The sequence below is a fragment of the Chaetodon trifascialis genome, chromosome 23 (genome assembly GCF_039877785.1).
Source record: "Chaetodon trifascialis isolate fChaTrf1 chromosome 23, fChaTrf1.hap1, whole genome shotgun sequence".
Taxonomy (NCBI): Eukaryota; Metazoa; Chordata; class Actinopteri; order Chaetodontiformes; family Chaetodontidae; genus Chaetodon; species Chaetodon trifascialis.
Window position 1 is genome coordinate 1,721,456 of NC_092078.1, and position 26,151 is coordinate 1,747,606.

Below are 26,151 nucleotides of genomic sequence, written 5' to 3' on the forward strand. Positions count from 1 at the left end.
CACTCAACTCCAGCTGATTAATGCAGAGTGTGATTTTTAGGCTGTGCGTTCAAGCCGCACGTCTGAGGCTCACATCCTCCAGTTGTCGAGGGTTTGCTGTGGCTGGTACGTACTGATTTTGTTTTCTTCCTGAATTGTTAAGTCAGTTTCATTTTATTAATTTACTAAACCTGATGTTTGTGTTTTTCTAGTGGCCCTGTGTAACTGTCTGGCCTGCAACTACCACCACTCTCTGGGCTGTGCTGCTGTTTTGGTTCTTTTTCTTTTGTTTTCTTTTTGGCTCGGTCTCGGGGGTTGGTCGGGTTAGAGCGGACTCCACCTTGGTCCAGTATGGCTGGTTGCTGCCTGAGTCCAATCTGTTTCAGAAGCTTATGTATTATTATGTACTCTGGGGTCTGCAGGATTGCTCACGCCTAGTGACATGGGCCCATTGTTTTAAGCCCTTATGTATTAATACTCGTTTGGCAGCACCTAAAGGGGTAGAGTGAGACATGAGGACAAAGGGCACATGGGGCCCATGAGAAAACTGGAAGAGTGGAGAATTAACTCCACCTGATGTTTATCTGCACACACACAAACAGTAGTGGATGGAAACATACATTCATTTTCAATGCATTAAGTATTAGTTATTTCAACTCTTGATTATTTTCTCCAGCTGTTTGGTCTATTCAACGAAAATGGTGAAGCGATTCCAATAGTTGGAGATGATGTCATCAAATTTTGTCCTCAATGAGTGAAGAAACCAGAAAATATTCACATTTAAGGAACTGGAATCAATGACAGAACCTCAAGTCCAGTTGCCTCTGGAAAGCACCCAGAAGCTCCATGACCTGGATGAGTGGACGAGCATCTTCACAGCAGATGGTGCACCTTCAGGAAGAACATCATGGATGAGGCAGGTAACTGTCACACCTATGTTGTAAACTTTGGCCACAACTTTTTTCAGTCGATGCTCGACTAATAGTGGCTGTATGATTTTATGGGCCATGAAGAGCTTAAAAAGTTTGGGAAATTTACATCACTACCAAATTCCTGATTAAAAATGCAGTATTGATAATGCACAGAAAACCAAGCGTGCTTTGCAATGAGCTTAAAAGCAAACTAAATTACACCTTATTGCATATTCACATTCAAAAATTAAAGATAATAAGTGAGTTTCTAACATCACTCGCTAACAGTTTGCCTCCATCTCCTCAGTCCCTCAGTCCCTGGAGTCAGTGGCCTGTAAAACACACAGGGTTTAAGAAGACTGGTGGGCGCTAAACGCAGGAAGTAAAGTAAAACTGGAATGCCTGCTGTGTCACTGTCTGTGAGAAAACATGTTAAATGTTCGTCCTTTAAGCCTCCCAATAACCCACTTTGACTATATTTCCCCGATCTCACTGAACTCACTGTAGGCCTTTTCTAGTGCAGCACTTCTTTTTGGAATTGGGTCTTATGTAAACGTTGTGTAATATATAAACTGTAATGTTCGAGGAAAGAGATTCTGGATCAGTCTAACCTGTAGTAGACTGAAGAATACATGCCACTCTGGTCTGGCAGACGTGGTTTGGTACCTGCTCTGGACACGTCTGGTCCTGTTTCAGAAACAAATGACCTTTTTCCTCTACTTCACAAAATATTCAATAATAATATTATGATATTATAGATATATTCAGCTATTAAAATATTTAATTATAATTCTTCAATTATTCATTGTGTTGCAGCTTCTTCTGTATTGTGCCTTTTTTGTGCATCCAGGTTGTGAAGTGCTCGTTCTTAAAGATTACACACAAAATGAAAGAGCAGCGAAATGTGCGAGAAAAAAATAAATGCTGCAGAAGTAACAAACACCGCTGGAGATAACTCGAAATTGTTCAGTGTGTTTGTGTTAAATGGACAATTTTAAACTTTCCATCACATATATGGACTCTGGTGCCAAGTCGAGATGCTGTTCTTCATACGCTGCTCACCCTTCAGACCTCAGTGTGGGCAGTAAATTCAGAGCTTCATTGGCTCATGAAAACAATGCCTGTGAAGATTATTCAGCCAGTGATTACCTCTGTGTTTCCCATAGAGACGTAATCCCATCACCAGCAGCAGCAGAGGCACAAATCCAACAATCCACAGCAGGAAGAGGAGATCGGGGGAGCGACTGTGTGAAGGACGAGTCTCTTCCGAGCCGACTTCACTTCGACGGAAAACAGTCAGCCGGCTCTCCGGTGATTCTCCAGCTCCAGAGATTCTGCACTTGTAGAGTCCTTCATCAGACTTGGAAACATTCTGGATGGTCACATTGCTTTTATACTGGGTCCCGAGATGGAAACCATCTTTGAAGATATCGGCAATGTGTTTTGACTGACTGTTCTTGTTTCTGCAGTGAAGAATCACATCGAATCCCTCCTCCACAGGACGGGCTGGCACTTGCAGGATCACGGGGCCATCTGAACGATGTGGTACAAAGATATGTTATATCAAACATTATTTCTACATATGCTCATTAGAAAACATCAGCCATGCAATAAGCCGACTGAAGGTTTGGTTAAGAGCGTGAGGAACTTTGTGCAGAATAGTGATAACAGCTCCGTTCCTGTATTTTCCAAAATCTAAGATGAGCTTAGTGCATTACTGCATCAAATAAACTGAAATCTCTCCATGATTTGCTAAACATACTGGTGACAGTGATGCTGACAGCACTGCTCCTTTCTCCCTCTGCGTCTTCACACCAGTAGTCTCCACTGTGTCTTTTAAAGGCAAGACCAATGGTGCATGATGGTGCTGAAGAGTTCCAGTTAGAAGAGTTTGTTGGATTTATTTGGTTGGGTTTCCTCATCACTCTCCATTCAGTCGAACCACCCAACTCTTCACAGCTTATACTGATGGTCTCATACTCAAAAAACTGCAGTCTGTCTGGAGAAACACGAGGAAATGCTGCATCTGAGACACAGAGACAGAAAGCAGTTCAATTAAAGACGAGGTCCAAGTGAAATATTCATCATGTATAAAAACAGGACAAGCAAGCAGCAGAGTAACATGGCTGGGGCTCTGCTCGTGTTCAAAGGACTGCGGTTATAGTGTCTGCTCTATCATTTACTCTTGGTCCATAAACACTTTTGATCAGATCAGAATCACAATCGACTTTATTGACCAGGGGTGTGCACACATGGAATTTGCGCTGCTCTCAAACAGTTCAGAGAAAAATGTTCAGTACAGACGATAACTGTCAAGAGTCTCACATGGCCCAGCACTGACTGACTGATTGCTAGCACATTAGCCAATTAGCTTTCTTCTACTTACCAGCCTTTCCAGCAGAGTAACTGTAGTCAGCTTGTGTGACCAGCAGGACCAACACGACCATCACTGGAGAGACAAATGAAGAGAGCTGTCTGTCAAACATAGTGTGCAGATATTTGTCTGCTGGCTAAATGGACCAATGAGTAAAACAAAAGTCTCAATACTCACACAGTCTGCTGCAGAGAGCTGTAACGTCCATGATGCCTGGCTGCTGACTGTCAGCACCAGGCTGAAATACAGCTAAGATGTGATGCAGGTAGGAACCTCCTCTTCCTGTGAATGAGTTCGACTGTTGATGCAGCAGCAGGGTTGAATCGCAGATCTAGAAATATCCATGTGAGGCAGAGCTGCTGCAGTGGAAATCTCACTGGTTTGATCACAATAAAGTCAATAATGCTTACTACACTGACTGACCTGGTGAACCGGAGGAATCAACTCAGTCATGGTAATCCTGTCTGGGGACTGTGTGTGCAAGAAATAATTACAACTAAAATTAGTTACCAAATTCAGTGAACTTCTGAAGTTCCTGCAATTCAAATCCTTAAGTAACATTCATGTTAAGGTGGATTTTTCTGCAAAAGCACCCTGAAAGCACCCTGCCCTTCCAAACGAGCCGATCAAATTCGATGCCAGGAAGAAGCCCCCCCTCTATCCAAGTGTTTTGCCATATAGCACAAGCTGTAGCACGGTATTACCGTGACTAATTAAAAATCACTTTGCAGGGCAGCGAGAGACATGCGCGCAGTTCAGATGGTCAATGCTCACGCTCAAGCACCAGTCCTAACTTGTAGCATACCAGACTGACACGAAATTATGTGCGCATGTAACGAAAACACGAAAATAGCGCACGTCAAAGGTACGGCATCTGCTGATTTCACCACTACACACAAACTTCAAAAGCCCGGTATGAGAGCTAAGAACAATAGCAAGCAGAAAAAAGGCTGAAAGTGTTTTCAACAGAGGAGTTTCTCCGTATGCTTGGATGATAACGGTACTCTGCTCAGATGTGCCTAAATGAGCGCCTGGACATACCTGTGTTAAAACATCTGTACGACTGCTCGGGTTCATTCTTAGCAGTGGCGTCATTAGGCTAAAATATTCTTAAGCCCCCCTAAATAATTAGATTTTTTTTTTTTTTACACACAAAAAAATCTCTGACAAATTTTATATAATAGGGCAAGAATAGGAGTTAAAATAAATATTCACATTACCTGTCATTAATTTATAATCATAAATCTGTCCGTTTCCCTTTATTTCATGGTGTAAGGTGGAGCGCCCCTTCACTGCACCGTTACCCAGTCCATTCCACTTGGCCATACAGAGTACGCCCACAATCACTGAGAATCCAGTCCATCTTTTCCCTGCAGCGCGTTGCAGCGTGTGTACCTACCTTTGCAGCACACAGAGCCAAATATTGACTAGAGCAGCAGCAGGAGAAGAATGGATACGAAAGTTTTTCAAAAAATTAAGTATTCATCACTGCTGGTAGCAATTAGTTAGCTCCAGCCCACAGTTAACAGCAGATTGAACCACGAACCAGGCATTTCCCGTTTTACTAAATAAATAAATAAATAAATAAATAAATAAATAAATAAATAAATAAATAAAATGAAGAAAGAAAAAAAACGTATTGGCGTTCTCGGCTCACGTCTTTTACCTCTGTTGTTTTGCGGCCAAGAGGTAGATTCCAGCCATAAAGGAACACTGCAAATGCTAATTAGCTAGCCAGTAATAGGCTATATTAATAATATAATTGTTACGGCCAGACAATGGAGAAGCAGGACCCAGGAGCAGAGTGTCAAAAGAAATAATTTATTCACAAAGTAACAACGAAAAATCAGTTCAGAAGAACGACAGCAAAAAACAAAGTTTCAACAGAAATACTCACTAGAAAAGTACCAACTAAAACTCCAACAGAAAATCAGCTATAGTAGGGAAAAAGCCTGAATCAAAGTGCAACAAAAGTAATACTATGTGTAATAGCCTGATAAATATCAGTTACATTTTTTTCCTGTCATTTAATATGCGTGGATATTTTGAGTTATTGATGAGATGCCTGATTACTATTCAGTTGTCATGGTTACATTCAAATTTACATAAATAAGAGGTTAAAATATATTGATAATTTACAGTTAAAATATGTGCCTTTAAAAATGTATTTCATTGCTGATTCGATACTTTAAAAATGTTAAAAGTTATGTTTAATAGTAATGATCTGTAAAGTTTTTATTTCCGGTTCACCTGGGTGTGAGAGGAAGTAGGAGAAAAAAAGTGCGCAGCGGAGAGGAGAAGGAGGAGGACGATGGCGTAAAGTATGGAGACAGACAAGAGAGTGAGGGAACAGACTACCCCGTGTTTATACTTTTTTTATTTTTGTTCAGTTAGACTGTTAACGGTTCGCCAGTCGACACGCTCTTAAATTACAGAGTTATGAACTGTGAGTTGTCGAGAGAGCGTGTCTGCTTTCTCCTGCAAACAGAGCTAGCTGAGTTAGCTTAGCCGCCGCCGCGTGGGAGAGACGTCGCCATATTCCTCGCATTCCTTTCACCGCACGGACGTCGGAGGAGGCTGCCTGAGCTGAGGAGCTTCAGCGGACGTCGTGGCTGTGTGTGCCGAGGGCCGAGGACCGACTTTCCCTGCTGGTTGGAGAGGCTGTGGAGGCTGCTGCTCATCGCTGCTGTTGCTGCTGCAGACGAGAGACCAGAGGAGGATTTCCCTGCGGTAGGAGCCGTTTTGTTTCCCCACACGGAGGTACTGTTGTCCGGCATGAGCTCCAACTTTCAGGCGCGCCAACGATCCAAAAAAAATGCAAGCTTGCTAAAGCAAATTTAAACAGAGTGCACTCAGAAACTAAGACTAATTACTAAACAAACCCCGGGTATTTTATTTATTTTTTATTTTTCACTTTAAAGGGTTTGCCTGTGTATTTAAATATTAACACAAACTCTAAACTGAGATTCAGCGTTTGTGTGGTTTTGTTTACATTACTATAAGGTTTAAAAAACCAGAGGTATGCCCGTTAGCCTCTATATATATATATATATATATATATATATATATATATATATGTATATATATATATATGTATATATATATGTATGTATATATATATATATATATATATATATATATATATATATATATATATATATATATGTATATATATATATGTATACATATATATATATACATATATATGTATACATATATATATATATACATATATATATATATATATATATATATTCAAGACAGTGCGAGAGTCAAACTTACCCCAGACAGTTACTTTACAATGAGATATCTTTCACCATATGAGCATAAATTTGAGTTTGAGGGGCCTTAATTCTTTATTTAGTGTTAAATAAAGGGTTTCACATTTCATGAGCCGATGGTGAAAAGGACTGCATATGCAAAAACTGGAACTCGAGAAACTGATAGACTAGCAACTCGTGGCAAGAGGCAGGAAAATTCTGGAGGCGCTCAGCGTGCGGTGATCAGCAAGAATTATCCGGCACTGGAGACTACCAGAGGGTGGCTTAAGAAGCCAGATGATTAGGCAGAACGAGCTGCAGGTGTGCCGGGAGAAACAGCGCTCCAGGAGATCGCCCCGCCCCTCGTCACTCGCACTACCAGAGAGGGAGAGAGAAAGTCAGTGGAAGCAAAATCAGAATAAACACAAAATCACGAGCACAACAATAATGATGATTATTATATAATTGACCTGTAGGAGTCAGCAGCACAGTGGAGCACAGAGCGTAAGAGGGGAGAGACCTCTACTGGAAAGGTGAGTCTAAAGGATTTCACAGAATGGAGTCATTTGTAAGTCATAGATAGATAGATAGATAGATAGATAGATAGATAGATAGATAGATAGATAGACATTATTAACGACAATAAGAATAATCACTCCACCACCCCTATTAAATTGTAGGAGTCAGAGCAAAGAAGTATAGACAGTGAGAGGGGAGCGACATCTACTGGAAAGGTGAGTCTATAGGATTTCAGGGCAGGAAACCACAACCATTTTAGTTGCCAAAAATGTAATAAAAATATTTGGCAGCCAATGATTGTTGTGAGCAAAAGTCATGAGCTATGTTGATAAGTTATTCATTCAATTCATTGTGTTTCATGGTATCGTGAAGGGTCAGGCAGCAGAAGAAGATGCTGAGGGAGAAAAAGAGGATCCAGAGATGGATCAGGAGACAGAGGAACATCAAGTTGAGAGAGAAGCAGAACAGACAGACCAACAGAGGGAAAATGAGGAAGCAGTGGCCTAAAACAATTGAGTATCTCTACTAAATCTGTCCAAAAGTGGGAAAGTTACATCCTGGTTGTTGTTCGTTATTTGTGAATTTTTTGGATTTCCTAATGCCTACTACATTCATTCATATCCTGTGCATCTCCAGGGGGCTAAGCCTCCCCTGTCCTCAGAACCTAGTGACGCCCCTGCTCCTTACTGTTGACGTGAGAGTGAACACCATGGTGAGATCAAAAGACCTGTCTGAGGCCTTCAGAAAGAAGATTGTTTTGCGTTTGAGCGTATGAGTCTGGTAAGGGATTTAAAAAGATCTCAGAAGATTTTTAGATCAGCCACTGTCCGGAAAATAGTTTACAAGTGGAGAACATTCAAAACAACTGCCAACATGCCCAGGTCTGGCTGTCCAAGCAAGTTCACCCCGAGAGCAGGCCACAAGATGCTTAAGTAAGTCTCCAAAAACACTAGGTATTAAGGGGTAGGGTGTCCTAACTTTTTCCTCAGTTAAAATATGCATTTATGGTGATGTCATTTGCTTAATGAGTAAAACAGTGTTATTTTTTTGTTGTTTACCTGTAATTAGATTACTTTCTTTGCCAGAGATGAATAAAAACAAGATTAGACATCGATATGTGAACATTTCTTAATGAATGACAATATGTAATGGAGTGTCCTAATTTTTTCACATGACTGTAGTATTAAAGTTTACCCAGCAATTTTACATCAGTGGGAGAGGCAGAATTGCTCTTTCTTTTCAATATAACTTAAGTTGCACATGATTTCCAATCGGTTTGGTTTGTTAAAAACATCTTACATTATGATACAGGAAATTGCTGGCTTTAGCACTACCAGTGAAGATCCAGACTTTTGTGCAGCCTAAGGATGCTCTAATCACCATTGTCTCAAAACGAGAACCCGTGGGATCACCTCTCACCTGTAAGATATGACAATATCATGATTATATTTAGCATAATCATTAGTTGCTTAGTGGATGTATACAATACAGGTCCTGTTACACAGGAATAGCGAGGCTATAACATAATAGTATTGCAAGACTGTTGTTGACCCAAGACTTTTTTGAATGTGTTTCATGATTTCAGGATTTGTTGTGTGTCAGGCTCTGAAGAAGCTGTCCTGTGATGTCTGCCATGCCATCCTGGTGACAGACGCTGCACAGTGGCGTAGCTAGGCTGTATTCCACATGGGTTTTGAGGTCAAAGGGGCCCGACATTGCACACGCGAATAGAGGACAGAAAAAAGCCAAAAAAGTAAGGAATAAGTAAGCCAGGAATACACCATGACAGTGATTAGAATTGAAATAGCTGCCTTGTTTTATTGCAATCCATTCCCACCTTTTCCCCAGACCCTATACAAACAGGCAAAATAATGAATAAATAAATGACATACATGACCACCATAACATAAATAACAACACATAACTAACATTTTCCCAACACAATCCCGATACAAAAAAATACACAAAATAAAATTACAATAAAATAACTTAAGGTGCCATTACACTCCCGTGACGGGCATATCAACACTTAACCAATACAATACACAAAATAAAACTTGGCTCCAATAAACAACTCAAGGTGCCATTGCACCACCAGGCATAGAAATCTAAGAATAACTTCAGTAAACATTGGTTAACATAAAAGTGCAGCTGCATGACAGCAAAAAGGGCTATTAAAAAAATACAAAATAAATGAGTTGAGAACTTTGCATTTCTGCCACGATTTGACTTTGCCTAGAACTTTATTTTTCTTTTCTTCATCCTAGCAAATGTCTCAACAACATCGTTAAAGTTAGCCCTCTCAGTAAGGTCTCTCTCAATGAAAAGTAATGCCAGGTTTGAGAGACGAGACTCACTCATCGTTGAGCGCAGGTATGATTTAATTAGTTTAAGGCGAAAGCTCTGCCTGTGCACTGCTTATTGGAACAGTCAGATAGATCCTATATAATTTTTCAAGGTTCGGATACGCCCGGTGCTGGTCATTTGCAATGAACTTAACTTGAACTGCGACTTATTGTTTCATTCTTCAGCTCCGTTTTATATATTCACACATTTGTTTGCCTCTGCTCCAAACCATGGATGTATTATGGTCTAAATGCACACCACCGTCAGAGCGTCTTGTTCCCATGACAACTGACCGGAGAAAGACACATGGCGCGTCATCTTTATGGGCTTCACCTGTGGCTGTGGCCACACCAAGCAGCTGGAGCGGATCCAGGTTCGGTCACGTTCAGAGTACCGGTAGTGTCGGTTCTTGTGACAACCCTAGTCTCAAGTATGAGGTCTTGATAGCGCAGTGTTACAGCAGACAGTGCTTGTTTACCTGCTGCTGCTCGGACCCATGTCGTCACTGGCCTGGCTGCTCCCGCCACGACAGAAGAGATCTGTCAGCTTTGTGCATTTGGCTGCATCCTCAATTAACTTTTTTCTTTTTTGCCCTCCGCTTATCTGCACCACACATCTCTTCTTCTGGTGGCTTCTTTCTTTTAAGCATCTTTACCTCTACCTTGCTTTTTGTTTTTCTTTCTTTCTTTTTTTCCATAAAAATAACGGTCGCTGTCTGAGCGGCTGAGCCAATCACAATCAATAGACGCATGGATCAGTTCAAATTGGGAGGGGGCGCTCGTATCCCCCCTTATATGCAACACAATGCGGTGACCCAGTCTGACGTTACACTCTGAGCTACCTGCAGCTGCGTGGGTCAACCGCGGCGACATTACATTTAAGAAAAAAAAAAAAAGTTTGACCACAAGAGGGCCCATGGGTTTACAAAACCCACCAACCCTACGTCATCTACGCCACTGACGCTGCATCTGCCATCAAGGACCAGAGCTACCACCATGCTGACTCTAAAAAACAATGGAGGTCTGGTGATTCCATCAGAAGCCACAGTGAGGGTCGTCAGGGCAGCAGAGTGGGTCATTCGCCAGATGATCACAGCCCATCAAACTGCTAGAGGTCGCATACATTGTACAGAAGAGGATAGGGTCAGAGCACATCAGCAACACACGGTATTAGAGATCGACCGATATGGATTTTTCAGGGCCGAGACCGATACAAATTATTAATAATCACGCAAAACCGATAGCCGATATTTAGAACCGATATTTGTTTGCAGCAAAAATAAAAATTTTGGTGTCAAAATTTAGAGTAACACACCTGGGATTAGAATGAGTACAGTATACTGTTTGTTTGTTTTGTGTACACTGGAAAAAAGATCAAGAACACAAAATCTTAATTGAAATGCCTTTAAGTTTAATTATATTTAAAACAAAAAGTGCAGGGGCCTTCCAGCAACATTTCTTAAAACTCATTCAAATGAATAAATGAATGAATGAATAAATAAATAAAAAAAATAGCCCTCCCTGAATTTTTGAAACATCAACAAAATAAACTGAACTGAACTGTTCTGAAATTTGGGTCTGAGTTCGTTCTCCCAATTCAGTAGCAGGAGAGATGCCAGCACCATAGTTTTCATATCTTCAAGCTTGGAAAAGCGTTTCATTACACACGTGAGTTGTAGACACGACGGTAAATTTACTCATTGAAAATAAAACACACTGAGAATAATCTCGACAGTGACAGCGGCGTGCTGCTGGGCAAGTGGATTTTCGTAAACCGGCGGAGTCGTGCGCTCAAGTCACCAACACCTCACAGTCAGGTTCCACAGTGTCTGGCATTTCACTGAGATCAATAATTAGCAACAGCCACGATTCAATGCAACTGTCTGAGTCAGCACATACAGTCAGACCTAAATAATGCTCATCACATCACTTCATCACTTAATTTTATTCTACTGTGGTTACGCTGCTACATGTTGTTGTTATATTTCATTTATATTCAATTTTCATATTTCAGTTTATATTTCAATTCATGCAACTACCGCCACAGTGCGTATTGTTGTATATTATATATACCTACATTAACTGTCTTTTGTTGCATTTAGTGTGTTTAGTTACTCCGTTATTCTTCACCTTGTTCATGCTATATTATTCTAATTGTGCCTTGCACTTTGTTGCATTTAGTTGTGTGTTTTATCTATCCTCTTACTCGTACTACTTCTCCACTTTGTATCGCAACTGCTGCACAGCAATTTCCCTCGGGATAAATAAAGCTTCTTGAATCTTGAATCTTGAAATTTATATATTTTCATCAGTATCTCATCTGACCGCATCGCAAGCGCGTTCGGCACGCGTAATGGTCACTCACCCTGACCGAATGTACACAGGTGAAACAGGGATGTGAACTAGTCAATTAACGTCGCTGTGCCAACCAGAAACAGCCGTGACATCCTACAGAGGAGATATACTGCATCTATCTCAGAGCACTGAGAGACAGAGAGACAGACACACGGAAAAAACGTAAGTGATGATCGTTGTCCTCTATTACCCACGTCATTTCATTCCAAATACGAGCAGGAGGCCGAGGATTTACCATCTGAGGACCTCATATTCAGACATGAGTGACGTCAGTCTCCTCCTGGGAGAAGTTTGGGCACCAGACACTTTCCTGCGCAGGCTCAGTCATCCTCGAAACTTGCGCCATGCGCCTCACCAGCGGCGTTTTTAAAGGTGAGGCGAGGAGCTGCTGTGATTGGTGAAGGTTTGACTCAGCTGTGTCAAACCCACTCCACACCTTCTCCCCTCCCTCCTTCCGAGTTGCACCGCTGGGTGGGACTGAGATGATGAGGAGGAGATGCACTGGCAGCGCAGTGCACGAAAACATCAAAGTCTGCACCGCCACGCTCCATCAGCGAAGCGGACCTGACTTTGCGTCGTGCCTGCGCCGCGCCGGCGGCGGAGTCGAAAATAGAGCCCCAGTAGTTACGTTGCTGGCGATTGTAAACAAATAAGGACAAGCGTGCAGTACTGTTCAACTTATAGGCTGTAATCACCTTTATTGATAAACCAGGAGCCGCCCCACGGGCTGAGACACGTTATGAGATTTATTATTCCCACAAAGTAACGGTAACCGAAAGGGCCCATATCATTACTGTGTGTCTGACCACAGCTATAAAGCGGTTGCGGCAGATATACCGTAGCGGTGGGTCATCATGTTGAAGTTGTGAACAGTTTCATCTCCAGAGTCAAACGGAATTCAGCAGGTTTTGCTATAGTCTACCTACCTTGTCCTTTTTTTTTATTATTGTTAAGTAAGGAGCTTCAGGTCATGTTCACTTGGTTACGTCTTTTTTTTTGTGCGTGACACTATTTATCTTGCAAAGTCGTATGCTTGATGTGATTAGAAAAGTAGGTCAGTGAAATGTCAACTCTGGGCTTGCATGTTATCACTGAAATTAATCATAAAGTTGTGGTGTTTTTAAAACTTCATCATAGAGGGTTTTTATTGCAACTTCGACTGACTCTGTTGCCTTGTCTCTGCTGGATCACCGGAGCAGTCGTCTGCTGTCTCCTTGTCTGTGGCGCTGCATGTAGAGGCTTCAGTGTTGATTGGCTGTCACTAACTCACTTGTGCCATGTAGCCAATCAGTGAGGGCTGTGGGCGGGACATTGTTACACAGCCAAGAGTGGTGAATTCAGGCAGAGAGCTGCATCCGAGCCAAAGGAGCGCGTTTTAAAATACATTAATTAATTATATTACCGAAAAAAGGGCCGATGCCATTTATCGAAGAAATGCCGAATATCGGCTGATATTATCAGCCAGGCCGATAATTGGTCAATCCCTACACAGTATGGCAAGTCACCACCATACACTGTTGACATTAGTTATGTCCCTGTTTTTTGAGCTAAGGCTGCACCACATCGCCAAAATGACTACACTTAGCTTACAGAGTAACAACATGCGCCAATAGCTCAACAAAACCATCCTTTTCAAAGGGTATTAGCCAAGCTATGGGTTTTTTGGGTCTTTTTTTTTTTTTTTTTGTTAATTTTGTTTCACAGGAGCTTGTACTTTTTTTTACTTAGGTGTAGATGTACTGTAGATTTAGGCTGAAGGGTGTTTGTGTTCGTTTGAAGTTCTCTCTCTATCTCTCTGCTATGCCCTGTGGATGTGTATAATGAAATCTTAAATTGGATAATTTTAATTATTTTAATAATTTTAATTATGTTTTATCAAATCTCTCATGTTGCCATTTTGTACGCTGAGTTTTAGTAGCCTATATAAATATTGATTTAACATAAATACTTTGTGCGTGTGTATATTCATTGCACCTATGTGTTTAATGTTATTTTCATATGAAAGCCCATGGTTATAATTGTTCATAAGTATGCAGTGTCATAACTACATCTCTGATGTTTATATGAAACAAAACTGTTTGAAAATCAGTAGAAAATTGAGCAAGTTATGGTTAAAAAGTACACGTACCATGACAACACAATGTTATGAGTGAACGAGGTGCCTGTGGCAAGATGGCCGCCAGAGCAGACGTTCGACTCCATTCGCCAGCAGCGCGGGTGAGTCATCTAGCCATTCTAAACAGTATGAACTAAGAAGAAGATGAATCAACCCAACACATAGTTTTGATTTTCCCACATACTCATTTTATTGATTTTTTTGGTTTGCTAACAATAGTAATATAATAAAAATGAAACAGCATAACTCATGTCTCAGTATCATGAAGGCCACAGTTCTGGATATTATCTTGTTGACTAGTTAAATCACATCATGTTGAGTCATAAAAGAAGCCGTTTTGTGTTTATGGTTCAAAATAAAGTTTTTCCAGCAAAGTTTACAAGCGATAAAAATGTCACTAAAGTTTCGTCATTATTAAAAACATGTCAGATTTAGTTGTAGTTGGTGTCCTGAGTCGCAGCTTGAATTAGAAAACCTGTGAATGTCTTTGAGAACGACAGCAGGATCCAGTCTTGTGTTGACATTGTTGGTACAGTGAGGCTACACAGATCAGTTCTGACTGACCTGGAATCTGTAAATCATCAGTGTGTCGATGCTGCGTTTGCACTGAATTCACTGTTTTCCTCAGAGATCACTTCTAAAGCTTGTTGTGGCAAAGCTTCTGTTTCAGCCATGGATCAAAGTGAGCTGATGTGATGAACTGATATCATGTTACAGGCACAAGCTGACAGAAACTGCTGTCTCCAGAAAAGCATGAAAAGGTAAATATGATTAGGATTTATTAGGATTGTAAACTTATACTGTGCTGTCCACGTGGCTGCCTCTTTTCTAACAAGTGTCTTCAAGAGAACTGCTCCAAAACTCTCCTTTTGTTCCTCTCGCACACTCGAATATGCAGACAACACTTAATCATTAAGAATCATTGGTAGTTCTGAATAACATCTGATTATTGTTATTGATAGAAGTGTTGATTTACTATAGAATGAATAACGTGATGATACATATGTTGTTGATCCCAAACTTCCCTACACACACTTTCCTTCACCATATAGTTTGTGATTATGTTTTTATAGAGTTTCATGTTCCAGTAGATAAAAAGATGCTGTGTCTACAGTGTGTAAAGCAGTGAGGAAGACACAGCGACACATTCTGCTCAGAGACGCTCCATCAAAGATTAGCTCAGGTTTGTTATGGAGAAATGAGTCACGCTAACATGCTCTGCTCTGATGGAAGATTGACTTTTAAAGGATCCAATCAGCAGTGTCTCCTCATCAGTGTGAGCTAGCATGGCTTCACAGCAGCGACAAGTGAGCTAATCCTTTCACACAATCAGGCTCTGCATTAGGACCAAGTAACGTTCAGGAATCATGATGAAGGTCGACAGCCTGTCAGTCAGTCCGAGTCACCGTGGAGACAACCTGAGAAGACAACCGGACCAAACTGTGAGTGATGTCTTTTCTGCAAACCTGCATCCTGACTGAAACCAACAGGTGTGACTCTTCAACTCTCTTCATTCTGTTGTTTGTGATGAGTCTGAAAGCTGAGCAGGAAAACCTCCCTGTCCTCCCTGTCACACTCACTTTTTACCGTCAACATCAGGTCATCAAACATCACTCGTGTCATGGTTCTTCCTTCCTCTTCCATTCAGTCATGAGCTCCAGTAATCCCATGTCTCCCACACTAACAGGCAGAATGCTGAGGTATAACCACCAGTCTGATGTGTGTAAAAGTGTTTGTGGTTGTTCTGTAGCAGGCTGGGATTGATTTCAGGGAATGAAGCTAAACACAGTTTCATTTCAGCCAAGTGCACTGACGACCTATACGGGCTTTGGCACTGAAGTACTGGCACAGCACTCTGGCTGCAGATCATTCATCATGTGTGTCCTGCTACCTTCAGGTGGCTGCAGGGTTTCATCAACTGATGGAGAAACTTCTGACACACTTTCACAGCCTGAAGCAGCTGTCCTCAACAGACACTGAAAGACTCACTCATGCATTCATAAATCAGTGCATATTGCTCTGATGTCAGCAGTCAGCAGCACAGTCGTGTCTTACCTAATTAGTCCAGGTCATGGTGATCAAGGCCGGGGCTTCGTCCAAATATATGGACCCAGCAGATCTGCGTCTCCGAAGACCTCCACTACAATCCTGGAAGTTAAAGACAGAGAGACATGAAGTGCAGACTTCAGAAGACCAACACTGGTCCATTCATGCTGGACTGTTGCTCATGGATGATGGCAGCATCTCACCTTCTGTGTCCTTCAATTTGATGTTTAATGTTGAATAAAAACTTGAACAATGAGAAGAAAGCGCTCCTTCATCCAGCCTTTACATTTGTTATTGTACTAAGAGAAAATATATAAAAATCTGATGTAAAGTAAATATAAATACACACAGTTAAAGGCCTCCAATCTGATTTCTAAATCTGGGAATATTTGCACTTCATACAAGGACTAAACCATGTTGCTGCAGTGCCACCTGGAGGCAAAATGCCATCAACTGTTTCTGGATGATCTAAATGTATTTTCAGCTGCACAGTGTTCAAGAGTGATGCAGGTCATGTCAAACAGATCAGGACCAGAGGAGTGAACAAAGACATGAAAGAAAGTCTTTGGTGAAGGTGATGGAAGCTCAGCAGCAGTCTGACACATCTGGAACTGCTTTTCATAAAGATTTGTGGGGCTTCGGGTTCGGTCCTGTTTTCCACTGATGAGCAGCCGGTTTCATCAGTGTGTGTGTGTGTGTGTGTGTGTGTGTGTGTGTGTGTGTGTGTGTGTGTGTTTGGGGGGCGTACCGGGACGCAGGTCTGGTTGAGGTTGGCACACAGGTTGACGTTGCAGTGCACAGAGATGTCAGAAGAGCTCCTGGAGAACTGGAACATGTTGAAGGAGAAGCGGCTGGACGTTCCCTCTCCGTTTTCCTCCACATCCACCGTCTGGTCGGTCGCACAGCTGCTCACAAACAGTTAAACACTCTTCACATCAGAGCACACTTTGTTTTCATTAACACACTTATTAACGAGTCCCTGCTTCTGATTCATTTGAACAGCAGCGAGCAGCTACCACCTCTGTGTTCATCTCACCCATCTTTGATCAGGTTGTATCTCAGAATCCCAGCCTGGTTTGTTGCCCAGCAGGAGTCCGTCACCACGGCGACCAGACCGTCATCCAGCCCATCAGTCTCCAGCACCACCCAGATCTTCTGGTTCAGCTGGACTTCAGTGTTGGAGTCCACAGCTTCTGTATGTCTGGCGTCGGTGTAGGCTTTCATGGTCAGAGTGTAATTCCAAGTTCCAGATATGATCTTCTGGATCACAGAGCTGCAGAGAACAAACACACTTCAGCTGTCTTGTACTCACAAACCTCTTCACAACACAGAGATAACAGCCTCCACTCACCTGTCTTTGACTCTGAAGGTCATAGTGTTGACATCTGGCTGAGCATAGAAGCAGGAGAAGTCGATGTAGAATTGGTCCTGGCGAGTGATGTTGTCAGAGGGGCTGTTCAGGGCTGTGATGGTGTTCATGTAGATCAGCAGGCTGTTGTTGGACTGCAGGGTGATGGAGATTCAGGCGTTGTTACGGCACAAGTTCCTCACAAATTCAACACAACTCTTTACATTCAGCCTTAAAATGTGACATTTGTGAGGTGTTGACTGGCTAGAATAAGCTTCATAGATGACCATCATCTCTAGAAACCAAGGAGGTCAGAGCTGAAGCCCAACCCACAGAAAGATCCCAAAGTAGAGGAGAGCAGGAGAAGCTCAGCAGAGTGCTAGAAGACATTTGGCTGCTGGTTGAGAGTAAAGACGTGATGGAGAACGCACCGTGACCTCCGTCCCACAAGGGTCGCTGCTGTTGAAGCTGAAGGTCACCATGTGGTCCTCCTCATCCATCTGACCTGTGCAGTTCTGGTCATTGAGGTGTAAGGTTGTGTAGTCGATGCCTTTCTCCTCCAGGAGACACCCGACCAGAGTAAATGAAGCTGAGTTCTCCTCGCAGACCGTCGGGTCACCTGAACGTCCAGCAGGACAGACGAGGGAGACGAATACAAGACCATGTCAGAGAGGACAGACAGGACAGACACTTACACCATGAGGGACAAAAACAAGTCAAAGCATTCAATCCTGCTTTGGTGACCTTTGTCTGTTCTTTCATTCAGAAGCAAACTACCAGTTTTTGTGGTTTGATACCATCAGAGTGAAAAAGACACGAGGGTGAAAGAAGAGCTGAGTTAATGAAGTCTCATCTGTGCTCCTGATAACAAACATTCAGTCAAAGTGAGTGCTGAAGGTCAGTTATCATCAGCTCCACAACAGCTCAGCTGTGTGAAACAAGTGTCCCTGTGAGAAAACCCTCCACCCTCTGAGGATCAGGACTCTGCACGAGTCAGTCATGTTGTCGTGTCGCAGCTGTCGTACCCAAAGTGTCATTGGATTTGTACGGGAAGGCAAAAACGGCCCGACAGAAGCAGCCGATTTCACCGCTGAGCGTCTCTGCACAGAACTCATGATCACTGCAGATCCTTCCCTGACAGAGGGGCTGAGGGGGGGCTGAAAGACAGACAGAGAGGGACACATGTAAAGAATAACATTGACAAAAAATAGTGTTGTCATAACACTGCAAAAAAAAAAAAAAAGACTGTTTTCTTTCAAGAATTTTGTTGAGTTCACTTGGTTTGCCGTCGATCTCCAGCATTGTTCCATAGAAAAAAATCACTGTGAAGTTTAACTCAAAAAAGTCAGTCAAAACATTTTTTTCTTCTGTTTAAATGTAAATTCAGACAGAATTCAATCATATTTAACTGTTAATGTTCATGTTTTTGCTGCATTGATAAATTGATCTGAAGCGAGAGAAGTCTTACAGCAGCCGGCCATTGACCTCCAGCTGTCCACTGTGTCGTTGATGCGCAGGCTGCAGTCTCTGGCGTAGGCATCCAGGAACTGACAGTCGAGACCGTCCACAGCAGGGTATTTGCACAAAGTGTCCATGCAGGCGTCTATGTAGGGGGCTGGATCGATGTGGTTGTGACAGGTGGTGAAGGACGTGTCATTCAGGAGATTACAGCTGTTCCACAGATGTGAAGAGACAGAAAGAGAGATGAAGGATGACGTCCAATCAGTGCTGTGTTACCTTTTGTTACTGGGAATAAACCTAAACATGGAACAGCTGCTGAAGCTTCATGTCACGCAGATTTCTGTTCACACAAAATTTGATCAATTCTGTTCCCCAAATGACATTAAACATGTGATGTAACATGACATTTAGCACACACATGAAATTATAACACAGAGAGTTTGTTTCATCTGCTTACTGTTCAGTCATCTCGGTGCAGTTGATCGAACTGTCAGCAGGGTCATTGTACAGCACCTCACAGCTAGGGGGCGACACACAACACAAAGTCAGGACTGATACCTGCTCTCACTGTTCAGATACACACAAACACACTTTCTGAGTGTTACAGACACACATGAGCTTTGTGTCTTTGCTTCAGTCCACAAGTCAAAGGAACCTTCATCTTTTTCAAGATGTGTCCAGATAATTTAAAATTCAAGTTGTGGAAATGGTCATTGTTGTGAGATCAACAGAATCGAGCAAAACATAAAAACTGACATTCCAGACAAGTGAAGGTGTGTTAGGGGACTGAATTTCAAAAACAAAGTACAACGTCCACTGAAACACTGTGATCAACGTCTTACTCGAGGGTACTGTTGTCAGGAATCCTCTGATCACTCACAGACGTGGAGTTGGCACACAAACCATCAACTTGTGGAACTTGTCCACCAGGTCCTGGACAAGTGAAAGACAGAATATGGGTCCGATCAGCATCAACGTTCAAACTGGATGAACATGGCAACTCACCAAAATACAGCTTAGTTCACATTCCTCATGCCCCAAACGAGTGCTGGGCACCACAGTTGGTTGTTGTATCCCGTGTGGTGAGTGCTCGGATTTTACTTTCTGTACCTTTAAGGAAGATCTGTGCGGTGTTGCCATCAAAGAAGACAGAAACAGTGTTGCTGCCGATTGTCTTCACAGCAGTGACTCCAGTTTGGTCCTCAGAGACCTCCACACCGTTTGACAGCACAGTCGAGCCGTTGATGGTCTGCGTTGTGTTTCCCAGCTGCATCACAGCAGAGAGACAAAGTGGAGGAAACACAGGTTCAATCATCACAAACACACACAAACAGGCTGTTTTCACTGCAGCAACCACCGAGTTCACCAGCATTAAAATAACTGCTTCTCATGTCACCAAGAAGAAAGATGAGAGCTGACACAGCAGAGGATGAGACGAGGATTTGGGATCAAAGTCCACACTGACATGACGGTGGCTGTAGGAAGCTTACCTTAACTATCCCCCCTTGTTCCAGGTGAACATCATCGTCTCCGTCCAGTTGCAGTGTCACACTGTCCAAAAAGCTCACATCTCTACGACGGCGTTCCCGGAAATACCCCACCACAGTGAGGCCAGAGACTGTCGAACCCGACAGCAGAGTGTATGCACACCGATCCTGGACATCGTGAAGATGACCGTAAAAGTCGATGACAGCGGGGCCACTCACAGTGCAGATGGGGTCAAGAATGCAGCTGATGGAGGCACAGAAGGACAGAAACAACAAACATCATCAGCAGGAGCTGCTGCCGAGGGCCACAACCACCAGGGGGCCCTCAAACAAACAATCTGCAGGAGTTAAGTCTTCATGTGTTCATGTTCATGTCGTCATTGAGACATTTATCTACGTAATATTTGATTGTCATGTTTTCACAGGCCTGGCTCACATCAGCCAACAGCAGTGACTTGAAGGACTCGGCAGTAAAATCAACATTTGGTTCAGTTCCAGAGAAATGTCTCACTGCTGTTATGGAAAGTTCTCTAGTAACACACTGGACATTTGATTTCAGTAACCACATCACAGTTTAGGAAAACTGTGCTGTGTTCAAACCTGGTCCTGATCCAGATAAAGTTTCAGTTGCTTTTAAACTGACTAGGGGTCAGGCAGCGTTTTGCCGTGGGCTCTGTATCACCTGCAGAGTTTCGACTGCAGCCCCACAGTGGACGATAACTGCTCTGACTCTGGCTGTTGTGGTCCAGCTTGGAAACAAGGCCGACCGGAGCCGAACTGTGACAGTCTCCTCCTTCAAACCAAATCCTGGTCTCTCACTAAACGGATGTGTGGACTTTGCTGGACACCAGAGAGAAGACACTGATTTGCAAAGTCTGTCAGTTCCAGCTCTCAGAAACTGAATCTCTGTGTTTTTGGAGTTTTGGTTCACTTCCACATTCCTGTTCTTGCTTTTTGTCTCACAGATATCAGCCTCACTGTTTCCTCATCTCTTTGCTCCTATGAGAGCAGTGTTTGAGCTCTGTTGAGTTACTGCTGATGAAAACCCAACATTTCCTGCTGCTGCTGCTGCTTCACATGAAAAGCTTTCTACTGGTGAACCTGCAAAGGCGAGCGATGCCCTCAGTGAAACTTCCCTGAGTAAATGAAGCTTTAAGAAGTCCTCGTCTCATATCATCACAGCTCTTTCTTCTAAATATGTAGGACATATACTTACATACTGTTATCCTGACAATAATCCAGAGGGCCACACTCAGTGATAATGAGGACTGCAGTGTCATCACAGATTTGACTGTAGCAGATCTCTGGTTCAGAGGCGTTTGTTCCAGGTTTATGCACAACACCTGAAAGGTGAAGAAATGTTTGTATCAGGTTAAAAAATCAAAGTTCACTGACAAGTTTCCAAACTGTGACCCAAAGCAAAACAAAAACAGGAGTATTAAAATATTACAATTTAGTTGTTACAGACTCTGAGGATAATTTGTAATCAGTGAATTTGCCAACCTGAGTGTCTGCATGCACTGATGTCAGCACCGGCACGTATTTTTGTGTCAGTCCCACTTGTGAAGTTGAACGTATCGACTGTGGATCCACTGACCAAAGTTTCAAACTCCTACACAGCAACAAACACAACCAGTGTTACTGTCACAGAGAAGACTGAATTCATACAACATAAAAACAGACCAAACTCTGTGGAAAAATGTCTTCGTCCACTTGTTAAATTGAACGTTTTGTCCAGTTTTTGGGGACAATGTTTGTCTTAAGACAGCCAACAGTAGAAAAGTGACAGGAAATGAGGAGAGAGACAGACAGGAGACGACAATCGACAAATGTCTCTGGCTGAATAAATGGGGGATGTTATGATTTCATGGTTACAGGACGCTCCACATGTCGAATGTGATTGGAGCATCTTGGAAATGATTCTGCTGTCGTGTTTTTTGGGGAAATAAGACAGTCTTGATGGAAAGTGGTGCAGTCTCTGTGTTGCCTTCAGTCCACTCCTGTCAGCGTCACTGGGTCAGTTTGGGAGGGTGGAGGGGGCAGAACGGAGTTTCACTGCTGTCAGACAAAGTGTTTCCCGATACCACCACCAGGAGTCGCCAGAGTCAGAAATGGTCTGATCCCTCGCACAGCACCTTTAAAGGTGAACACCCCTTGTCTCACCCTCCCCTACGACTGCCCTGAGAAATGTGAAAAACGTCAAAGTCCGTCTCCAGACTCAGTGTTTGGTTTGACCGTTCTGGGCTACTGTAGAAACATGGTGGACTCCGTGGAGGAGGACCTGCTCCTTCTGGAGATATAAAGAGCTCATTCTAAGATAACAAGAACACATCTGTTGATGTTTTCACGTGATTATACACTGATGGAAACACGATGATGATTATTGTGACATTTCTGCCAGAGGATCCCCCAAAATCCTACACACAACAAGTAATTCAGTTCTTTATGCCAACAAACATCACACACACATAAAACTACACAGTCTGTTACTGTTTATCAATCATCTGCAGCCTTACATTGTTCTGTCAGTATATTGATATGTATGCAGGTATGTATGTATTTCATATACTCACGAATGAACCAGTGTCCGGATAGAAGAAATACAGCACTGCTTGTGTCCCAAAGCTAGCTAGACTGAAATCACTCTGTAAAGAGTCAACAGAGGAGATACAGACACTGTTAAGACATTTCCGTGTGTTGAGTGAACATTAACACTGGTCAAATGTATTTACTCATGACACTGAGGAACACTCACGGTAACATCACTGTACTTAGCAATATATGCTTCACATTCAAAGTCATTCAACATGGTTGGTGCTACTCCACGGTAAAGATGTTCATATTTATTCTGATGAGTTGTATAAATATCAGCACTCTCTCTGTCGGCTGGAAGCCCCAGAATACAGTCCTGTGCAGGCTGAGAAACGTTGTAATAGTCGTCGAAACAGATGACTAACATGCCATTCTCATAGCTCACCTGTGAAAATCAAAGAGACAACAAGTTAAATACCAACAATAACTTTTGTACAAAAGTGAACTATGACTCAGAGAGTTGCAGAGGTTTCATTCAGTTCGCTCTCAAATGAAAGACATTCAGAAGATGAAAAGAAACAATGTGAGGACGACAGTTTTCATCATTGATCTGACTGATGGATCAATGGAGCAAACAACATTTAGTCTGTTAACAGAATAAACCTTCAGAGGACTAAATCTGACTCATACAGGCACAATCTGTCCAATTCAACACAAAATGAAAAGCAAACAAAGATATTCTCAAGCATCAGGCTTCATCCTACTCACATAGAGTTCTTCGTACTGCTTTCCATAAAACGTGAAGGGACAATCGCTGATGTTGACCACTGAAGAACCACTGAACTGCTCAGCACCTGAAGACGATGGAGACACATGAGAGGTCAGAACTGTCTGTGAGCTGGTTGGACAGCAGAGAAGGATTCAAATGTCGACTTCATGAAGGAATAAAACAGCGTTTGTTTGTTTATCAGTCAATCAAAACTCTTCTTATCTCCTCATCAGTTCCTGCTTCTTCTTAGAAACAAAGATGTCAGCAACATTTCTGCACATCTGGCAGATGATCAGCTCTTACAGTTACTGACGGACTTAAAGTCATTCTGCTCTTCGTTCTCAGATCGTTTGCTCTTCTTTCATGTTGCTTCTACTGAACTCCCTCAACTCGTCTTGTGGGTGGAGTTTCAACACGAGTGCGTTGCTTACCTGCCAGCCCAATGAGAGCAGACAGGAAGAGCAGGAGGCGGAGCATGATGGAGGAGGCCAATCAGCTGGCAGAGAGCTGGAAGACACGCAGATGGACATCTTGAACAGGATTCCTGCTGTACAAAAGTGGATTTCCATGACACTTCCATGACTTCTCCAGGTTTTTCCCTGACCGGACAAACCCTGTCTGTCTGTGATTGGTCTAAATGCTGCAGTATTCAGTCGCTGTGAAAGACTTTATTTTAAACAGCTGCTCAGCTTTTGCAGCAGAACAATGACATCACATCTGATCTCATCCTCGAGGCTGCAACGAACAATTTTTTCATCATCAATTAATCTGCAATCTGTGTTCTCAATGAATTGTTTGGTCTCTAAAATGTCAAAAAAGTGTGAAAAGCTTTGAGCAGGTTCCCACAGTTCAACAATAGAGAAGACGAGACAGACGAGGAGTGTGCAGGTTGTCTTACCCTCTGGAGGTTTGATGGTGGATGAGGAAGATGAAGGTCTCTGATGATTCTGATTCGTCTCTCCGTGGAAGATGCTGCTCTCTCTCTCGCTCCCTCTCTTTTTATGTGCATCCTCACAGCTGTTAACACCCAGGATTGCAGAGCAGGTGTGGCGGGGGTGGAGTGACACCTGTGCTGATCCTTAATTGAACTTCATACAGTGTTCGATCTGCTGCTTCTGATCTGATATCACTGTTTTCTTTTCCATTTTTAGGTAAGGTAACATGAGGCCAGGGACCACTGCGGTACCAAAACCTGAGTCAGTAGCCCACCATGACAATGTACATGAAAATGACAAAAACATACAAACATACTTTTTGATCCAATGAGCAATACTGAATAACACTGTACTCCCTTTTGTTATTTATTTAGATTTTTTTTTTCTATTTTGTATTTTATTCCTTTCTATGTCTTTTTATGCCACTGTTGCTGCCTGGGACACCCAAATTTCCCCTGTGGGGTATTGATAAATTGTTATCTTCTCTTAAAAACACTGAATTTATGTTGACAAAGATAAAACAACTGTATTTATTGTGGATCGATCACATAACGGCTGATAACTCATCCGCTTAATGAGGTCATTATCTGCACTGACACAGTGAGTACACGGTGTTGCCAGATTGGTTTGATGCTTTCCAGTCCAATTACTGCTGCAACAAACCTTGACAGAATGTCAACTTAAAATGTCCCCACACATGCACAGAGAGACAGAGAAAGGGACGAATCCCATGCTATCAAAAACAAACTAACAATGATGTGATATTAAAAGCAGTGGGTTCTGTTCCAGTGAACATACTGATTGGCATCAACACCACACGTGTGTTTGTTGGGTGAGCTGCAGGTGGACGATAATGATGGTAACTCATATCTCCTCTCAGCAGAATGAATAAAAGTTGTGCGGAGTGACTTCATGTGTTCTCATTACTAAGGAATACAATTAATGAAAATAGATTTCATTTACTGTCTTTTTGAAACCAGCCCAACTACCATAGCAGCCAAAATCCTGTCAACCTGCACAATGCAACCCAACCCAAAATGGAAAACAGCCCAATCTGGCAACACTGTCAGCCTATCAGGTTGAAGTATTCCTCTTTATAGTCAAATAGCCAGTGATCGCGTGAGATGGTGAACTACACCGACCTAATTATCTACGACAGAAAGCTCATGAACAATGAACACAATGTTTCTGGCTGAAGGTGTGGTTGTGCAGTCACAGCAGATGTCTGCTGTGGAATGTAACTCATCTCAAAATAGACTGATAGGTAGTTTGATCAGAGGACTGATGAGTCCTTTTGTGCAGAGGTGATGTGTGAGTGCAGTTTGTGCTTTGTAAGTGTTCATTTTGGAAAAAATGACACTTACACTTTTTTTTTTTATTATTATTATTGTTTCATGGATGCAGCAAAACAAAAGCACAAAAGGATGCAGGATAAACCGGGGTAGAGCTGTCAGCAGACACCGGAGCATCTGAGAAGCAGTGAGTGGAAGTATTTTGGGTTCTACCCTGTAGACTGAAAAATGACCAACAAAGACAGACTGTTTGTGACTTTGTAAAAATCAGCTGTCTTACTCTTCAACCACAACAAGTCTGGGGATTCAGTTGCTGTGTTGTGTTTTTGGTCATACTCAGGCCTTCACAGCATCTGAGTTTCCCTGTGACGAGGCCAGAAAATGAAGCAAGTTAAGCAAACATGCACCAATTTTCTGGAAGG

The 26,151-nt window shown here is 42.5% G+C and overlaps 2 protein-coding genes across 2 annotated transcripts; both read right to left on the bottom strand.

Moving 5' to 3' along the window:
• Nucleotides 1-443: 443 nt before the first annotated feature.
• LOC139351736 (uncharacterized) lies at nt 444-3,539 on the bottom strand. The gene is made up of 7 exons (XM_070993740.1): nt 3,442-3,539; nt 3,277-3,339; nt 2,653-2,916; nt 2,040-2,423; nt 1,502-1,577; nt 787-870; nt 444-471 (listed from the first exon to the last, which is right to left on the bottom strand). The coding sequence occupies exons 1-7, from the start codon at nt 3,470-3,472 to the stop codon at nt 444-446; spliced, it is 930 nt and encodes a 309-aa protein (XP_070849841.1). The 5' UTR covers nt 3,473-3,539.
• Nucleotides 3,540-9,635: 6,096 nt separating this feature from the next.
• LOC139351737 (uncharacterized) lies at nt 9,636-23,979 on the bottom strand. Its single transcript, XM_070993741.1, has 15 exons — nt 23,934-23,979; nt 23,502-23,587; nt 21,705-21,813; nt 21,418-21,544; nt 20,205-20,445; nt 19,825-19,981; nt 19,557-19,647; nt 19,172-19,234; nt 18,722-18,924; nt 18,279-18,410; nt 17,685-17,872; nt 17,257-17,408; nt 16,942-17,178; nt 16,654-16,810; nt 9,636-9,809 (listed from the first exon to the last, which is right to left on the bottom strand). The coding sequence occupies exons 1-15, from the start codon at nt 23,977-23,979 to the stop codon at nt 9,636-9,638; spliced, it is 2,163 nt and encodes a 720-aa protein (XP_070849842.1).
• Between the last annotated feature and the right edge of the window lie 2,172 nt (nt 23,980-26,151).